Source organism: Penaeus vannamei, chromosome 29, assembly GCF_042767895.1.
Source record: "Penaeus vannamei isolate JL-2024 chromosome 29, ASM4276789v1, whole genome shotgun sequence".
In the NCBI taxonomy this organism is placed as follows: Eukaryota; Metazoa; Arthropoda; class Malacostraca; order Decapoda; family Penaeidae; genus Penaeus; species Penaeus vannamei.
Window position 1 is genome coordinate 18,034,694 of NC_091577.1, and position 7,500 is coordinate 18,042,193.

Sequence of the window (7,500 nt, forward strand, 5' to 3'; positions counted from 1 at the left end):
GTTTGCATAACCAGCTTAATCATTACAGGTGTAATTGTGTGCACATGTGAACTTCAAATGATGGCCAAAATACCACCTTTTTAATGCCCCTTCTGTTATCTAAGGTGAGATTTGAGGTTATGGTTAGCGTTATATATCTAGGTTGTGTGATGATCCATTATCCCAACATTTTGAGATATAATGAAACTACAAACTACTGATTTAAGGATTTGCAGATTACCTAATCCAGTGTATATTCAAATGTATATATAAAGTGTTTTGTTTCAGGCACTCAAAGATGATTGAAAGTAATTTGGAAGCAATTCAGAAGTTGCTGGGAGTGTTAAGGTATGTATAAATATATTTTATATGGTTATATTTTTAACAGTAAATGATGAAAAAAATCTCGCGACTGTCTACAGAACCATAATTGGTGATAAATCCAAATCTGATTGACTAGAATAAAAATTACTTTTTGATACTCGATTGGAATTTATTGACAAGAATGTCTTCGTTTCAGGCTCTTCATTGCTTAGGAGAATTTAGATTGGGAGATCAGTTTACAATGTTCTTGAGGTTGGTACAGATATTTGTGATAGTGGTCCAAGCATGTGATGATCCTTATCCCAACATTTTGAAGATAATGAAAAGTATATAAAGTATCTGATGATAAACCTGATTCAGTGCACTGAAAATTGTTTGTCATTTACTAATTTTTTTCGTTCTTACAGAATGTTGACCTGTTTCTGATGCCGACTGAATAGATGTATACTAAAAGAAAACGCATCTCCAACATGTAGTAGGTAAATATTTGGCAAGGATCAAATTTTCTTAAATGGAAAATAGTGATATATTTCTAACCCAACATCTATTGAAGTAAATGATAAAAGCTCATTACTTTAAAAAAAAAAAAAAAAAAAAAGAGGAACGAGGTAATTATTTTTTAATATGCCAAGAATGTATATACTAGATTCATCTTGCTGAAAAAGACAAATGGAATACTACCAGCTCTTGAGTTATAACTTGTTAGATGGCTGTTTTGATTTTAAATGCTTTTCCCTTGTGGGCATTACCCGGCATGTGACCAGGGGTTTCAGGGGTTTCACTAGCTAAATTCTTGCTTTTTACTCCTACAGATATGGGTACCTTGTAATGCAGATGGACATGTTGAAGGCTTTAGTATCTACTCATTAGAAAGTGTAGTTATCAATGTTTATACTCGTTAATGATAAAAGCCATTTGATGTTCGATGTGTATCCCTTGTTAATTGTATTTATAAAAAGTACTTTCTTGTATCCTGTCATGAATAAAAATGTGTTATAAATTGTAGTTTTAATGAAATGGAATTCCTTCCAAATCCTACATTTTAAGTTGTATGGAAATTGCAAGTCACTAACCAATAAGTGTTCTGAAACACTGTTGGAAACATTACATAGTTTTGTACCTAGAAAAATTGTTTTTTACTGTGGAGGGTACATTAGATAATGGAAAGCACAACTGCTGGGCACATGACCAGGCATGAGTAGACTTCTTGGTCAGGTAAACCAACCTGTAAAATAGGTTTCCATAGTTCTTGCTAGATGTCACCTGTGTGGACATGGCTTTAACCATCCTGTCCCCATGGGGTTGCTCGCTTCCTCTATTATAGGAGGGCACCCCTTCCTTGGACCTAGGGTCTTCCCTCGACTAATTTTCTATGGTCTTCTGGTTTCCTTCCCCCCCCCCCCTTTTTCTCCACATCCCTGGCATCACATCAGTGAGCTGTGCTGAGGGGATGAAAGGCTGGCTTTGTCAGTTTGTTCCCTCTTTATCCTTTTTCACTACCATATTAACCTAAAGTGCTCTACAACCTTTGACCTATTAAGAATGGCGTATTAACTCCTAAAACTTGACATCTCAAAGCTATATGACCTTTCCTTGCCTGGCAGATTTACCCCCAAGCCTTGCCCTCTTGCTCTATATTGTAATAACCATTTTCCTTGTGTTGACATGGCAGAAAATTTAATAAATATCGCTATATTCAAGCATATGCCTAAGATGGCACAAGTTAGCAATACCTATTCATCCAGTCAGGTTATTGGTTTCAGAAAATAGATAAAAATTGTCCAGTAATTGGTGGCAGATAATTTTTTTAAAAGGAAGTACAGATGTGCTTATTATATACCAAACCCTGTGCTGACCTTTCTTTATAGAATGTCTACTGAAATTTTCTTGGGCTTGAGGTATTCTTTTGTAAGGTGACTTAGAAATCTAAACATGATGCTTCAGCACTTTTTGAAAGTGATGTACAGTCTCTTCTCAACAGCCTCCCTCTTTCTTCTCTTGCTTATTCTGGGGGCTAATGATATGGAGAACAGGCCTAATGTAGGATATCGCCCCTACCTTGGACAGCAACTCTCCTCAAATAATTGTACATGGTATTTTTCTCCACCCTCTTTTCCCTCATCCTGTTCTGCCCATACCCTAAAGTGTGAGTTATGCTGAGAGGGTGATAGAATGGCTTTGTCAGTCATGAATGGACTTCATCCTCCTTTTAATAATTCTTTACCAATTTCACCATCACACTAAAAACTTTCTACAACCTTGGACTTCTTGACTTCTAACATTTTATCCCAATAGTGGACTCATTTTTACCCTTTTGCCACAATTTATTATAGTGCTGTATGACCTTTTGTTTCTCACATTTGTTTTAACCATTGACCATTCTGTGAATCCACAAACGCTGCCTTGTTAGCACAATACTTCCTTACTCAGTGTCTTCGCCCCCAGACCTCACCCTTTTACTATTTTGCAGACGTTGCTAATGACCTTGGGTAGTGACCTCACCCTTTTACTATTTTGCATATGTTGCTAATGACCTTGGGTAGTGACCTCACCCTTTTACTATTTTGCAGACGTTGCTAATCTTGGGTAGTGACCTCACCCTTTTACTACTTTGCGTACATTGCTAATGATCTTGAATAGTGACCTCACCCTTTTACTATTTTGCATACGTTGCTAATGACCTTGGATATAAATATAAATATTCCCAACAGGCCAGGCAAATGCATAATTACTGGAGGGCAGGGGGTTATGTGATGCTGGTTCCTTGCTGTTTTGAAATAAAAAACAGGAGTTGGAATGGTTTTCTAAATTGGCACTGGAAGGCCAAAAGGTGCCATAGCTGTATGCTACTTTTTATTTTTTACTACTAAAAGGCTACTCTGATCTTTTTAAACTACAAAAAGAAAGTTAAATGTTTAGTTTAAACATGGGTTTTCAATGAATCTCTTCTATGTAAAAATGTTTATATTACTGCATACAAGATTAATTCCATAATACATATCACAAAACTAGTTGACAATATTTTTCACAAGTGAAGTGTTCTAAAAACCATTTCACCACATTATTGCAGAGGGGCAAAGACTTTACAAGTTAAGAGAAATATCACTTTTGTTAAGTCCACCAAAGATCACCTAGTTTTATGAAGTGTTCCGAACATGGTAAAGATGACCTGGAAAAATAAAGGAATGTATGATTTGTACTATAAGGATGATTATATATTAGGTAAAAAACCCTTAATTACTAAACTTTTGGCATTCATGAATTTCACAGAACTCATAAGAACTGTCTAAATTATCAAAAAATGTGAACCTTCAGTCATCTGGTATTCACTTGTACAAATAAAAAATACCCTGACCTTACTTCACATGTATTTTTTTTTTTTTTAACCTGAGATCACAGCACATAACATTAATTACATGAATCTTCTGGCATCAGTTCTGTAAAAGCCTGCAGACAGGATACAGCAAAAGAAGCTGTTTTTCTAACTTGTGGAACAATATCACTTTCTAGATTTATCAAGTCACATAGTAACTTGTGCTGACCCTCAAATAGCTTGGCAATCTGTGGACAACATTTGGCAAGATATCCAATCAGTGTGCAGAGCCTTGAACGGACTAAAGGTAGCTTGTGTGTGATGAGTGTTCCAAGCAGCAGCAACAAAGAATCACTTGTGCCAAGGATTTGCTCGACAACAGATCTGTTCTCTGGTGTTAATCGAAGGACTTGGTTCAGGATGGCTAGCATGTCAGCTACCAATTCTGGTAATATGTTATCCAGGGTAAGTATCTTTGCTATAACTGCAAAGGCATTAAGAACACAAACACAATCGCAAAACTGCAAGAGGAAGTCTGTTTCGATATGAACTAGATGACATATTAGCATAGTGAGCTGACCCATTGTATCAATTTGGTCTTTATCAAAGTCCACTGTCCTATTTACCTTGTGACTTTCTATTTTGAAAATGAGTTTACAAGCATATATTAAATTTGGCACAACCTTACACTCAAGGTACACTTTGACAATGTCTCTAAGGTTATCTTTTGTTTCCTCCATTGTGAATGGTAACATGAGAAGTGTGGCTATTTTATTTGTAACCTGTAAAGAACACTTCTGATTTCTTAAGGGGCCAATAAACATGGAAAGCTCATTTTGTACAAGAAATACACTATAATTTCCATTAAGGACATCTGCAAGTGTTTTGTCTAAAAATCTGCACCACTCCTCTGTTTCAATAGGCTTGTCTTCAGAATTAAAACTATGTAATGTAAAAACAACGGCACTACTTGTTTTACCACTCATAACAGTTAGGGCTCTCTCTTGCATAAATGGAGTAAAACTTTCCTCATTGATATTTGGAAGACTTGGTCGACCATCTTGCACAAGTTCAAGCATTGCATTGGAAGGCCGGCTCCCTCGCCTGGATGAGTCAACTGAATTTGCCAGGTAGTTGACCATGCTATCTTTACGATCTTCTAGAGGTAATGGACCACAATTTTTAAAGTCATTCACATCTTCATCTCTAAAACCAGGTTCTTGGGATACACTACTTAACTTCCTCACTGATGCACCAACTGCACACCTAGCATCAGTACCCATATCTGTTATATCAGCAGCACCAGTTACAGCATCAGAAATAGCACTTTTATGGACTTCAACCTCAACAAGAGTAGTATGCAAAGTGTCGGTGTTATGTTGCATATCAACATTACTATGCATTGTTCCTTCACTTGAACTTGATAAATGCACCTCAATCATTCTTTCTCTCCCTCTGCGTCTCATTAGATTTGGGGAAGGAGAACTTGAATTTAAGTTTCCAGCGTTACCTGCTTCAAGATGCACAGCTTCAAGTCTCTTTAAAACATCTAAATCAATATGTAATACATCTCCATGTCCCTCCTTATCATTTTGGAGTGCTTCACTTGCAGCAGCATGTCGAGCTACAAGACTAGTGTTAACAGCACCAGGGATATTTGCAGCTGGTTCTGCTACCAGCTGTGGAAGTTCAACTTTTGTAGGTGAAGGGGTTTTCTTCATTCCAGCTTTCCCTATTACTCTTGGCTGACCTGCAGCACGTTGCACCAGCTCTTTTCTCTGTTGTTCTTTTACTTGCTGTTGGGATAATGTCAAAGGATTTGTAAGAGGTGTACCATTAAGAGATTGTTGCACAAAGACAACTCCTTCGTGAACCCATGGATGCTCAAGAAGATCTGGCCATGTTAATCTGTCAACTGGATCTTTCTCCAACAGGCCCTGGAGAAATGAAGTACAATCTGAACTCCATCCCTGCGGCCAATTCACTGGTTCTGTTCTAACCATTTTTACTAACTGAACGATAGATGTTGTACAGAAAGGTGGTTTTCCAGTCAGCAGTTCAAACAGAATACAACCAAGTGACCAAAGATCTGCTGTATGGTCATATGGCTTTTCTTCTATGAGCTCAGGTGCCATATACAAAGGTGTACCTTTTATGGAAGTGAGAACATAGGTATTAATACCCATCTTCCTAGAAAATCCAAAGTCACAGAGTTTTGCTTCACCTGAAGATGATATCAATATATTCTGAGGTTTTATGTCTCTGTGCAGGATCCTATGGGAATGCAAATAGTATATGGCAGACACAAGATTACAAGAAATCTGTCTCACTCTCTCCTCTGGTAGGGGCCCATTTGATTCTAAAAGTTGGAATAGCTGTCCGGGAACATACTCACTAACCGCTACAACTTCATTCTCCGTTTCAAAGGAGTCGCACATCTGAACGATATTGGGATGTGCTAGGCCTCTCTGGATCTCACATTCCCTCCTCAGGCTCCTGAGTTCTCTTTCAACTTTATTTCTCTTTGGGATGAACTTCAAGGCTACAATTTGTCCTGTTGATAAGCACTTTCCTCTAAAAACTCTGCCAAAAGAGCCTTGGCCTATAGCCTCTAGGACTTTGTAATTCTCCATTGTTTCAGCAGTCTTACAATCTGGAAAAAAAAATAAAAAAAATAAGTTTAAGCAAAAGTTTGACAATTTTTTTTACAGCATATAATGGGTCTGCCGTATAAATGAAATTCTGCATAATACTAATTTGAAAAGTTGAAATGATAGATACCATTAAAGATTTTTGGAAAAAGGCATACTTGCCAAAGAAAAGTTGTCAACCTTTGTATCTGGAAAGAGGCACCTTTGAAGCCATACACAAATCAACTATCTTAAAACTAGTAAAGCATTATGATATGTAATTAAATATGTTTACCCTCCCACTGAATTAGAACATCTATTTCACTCCTTCACACAATGCAAGTAAAACTGATAAGGGGACTTACCCTTACTCAAGATTCATTGGATTTCAAGAAACCTTTGTAAATGTCCTTTTGCAGCACTGGTAATCTGTAAAATATGAGATGCATGTTCTAATATTTAGTCTTGGAATCGAATCAGGTAAACATTTAGAATATACTCCACTTGAAACTTCCTGGCAAAGGCTATTAAATCTTCACCACGTACATTATGAAATATTCTTAACAACATAAAGATGCATTTGTAAGTTTATTGATAAATGAATAAATGCAAGTTATCCAAGCAACATATTCTTTTTTTTCATTCATCATTACCAAAATTTTCATTCTATAATCTGTCATCAAGTTCATCTTTACCTCCCTCCCTTTCTCTCTCACACACACACACACACACACAAACACACACACACACACACACACAAACACACACACAAACACACACACACTCACACTCACACGCATACACACAAACAAAAACAAAAAAACAACAACTAAGAAGTTTACTGGCTGTGCCAATACAATGACAGGCACTGGAGTGGATGTGTGGGTGTTTTCTAAATATATACCCTGAATAAAATAAAAGTTGGTAACCATAATAAGTATAATATCTAACATCAAGCATACAACTTTGTATTTGTAAGTTAGGATAGAATAAAATAACAGGAAGACATTATCTATGAGAAATGGCTAAACCTGAAAGAAAATTGGAACATTCAAGCTTTTGATTAAATGAAAAAAGTAAAGGAAAAAATGAAGAATGAGGAAATGTCTAAAATGGAAAGAAGATATAATATACGTGATCAAGGCAAAAGTATTTATGAGGATACATGCATGAAAAGGTATTCTGAGACCAATTGCTCGAAAATGAGTTTATCAAATGTTTCAATCATTTAAATACTTTAATCACTAAGCATTG

The 7,500-nt window shown here is 36.5% G+C and overlaps 1 protein-coding gene and 1 long non-coding RNA gene across 5 annotated transcripts in view; one reads left to right on the forward strand and one right to left on the reverse strand.

The window, feature by feature from the left end:
* LOC113817824 (uncharacterized) overlaps nt 1–1,303 on the forward strand; it is a 4,370-nt gene extending 3,067 nt beyond the window's left edge. For all 3 annotated transcript variants that reach the window (XR_011399767.1, XR_003476818.2, XR_003476819.2), the window contains exons 6-10: nt 29–104; nt 268–327; nt 500–555; nt 711–782; nt 1,116–1,303. This is a non-coding gene — a long non-coding RNA (uncharacterized lncRNA). The remainder of the gene's footprint in view (nt 1–28; nt 105–267; nt 328–499; nt 556–710; nt 783–1,115) is intronic.
* Nucleotides 1,304–3,252: 1,949 nt separating this feature from the next.
* fu (STKc_STK36 domain-containing protein fused) overlaps nt 3,253–7,500 on the reverse strand; it is a 5,356-nt gene continuing 1,108 nt past the window's right edge. For both annotated transcript variants that reach the window (XM_027369933.2, XM_027369932.2), the window contains exons 3-4: nt 6,612–6,675; nt 3,253–6,269 (exon numbers count right to left, since the gene is read on the reverse strand). In XM_027369933.2, the coding sequence (XP_027225734.1) occupies nt 3,712–6,249 (2,538 nt within the window). In that variant the 5' untranslated portion in view covers nt 6,250–6,269; nt 6,612–6,675 and the 3' untranslated portion in view covers nt 3,253–3,711. The remainder of the gene's footprint in view (nt 6,270–6,611; nt 6,676–7,500) is intronic.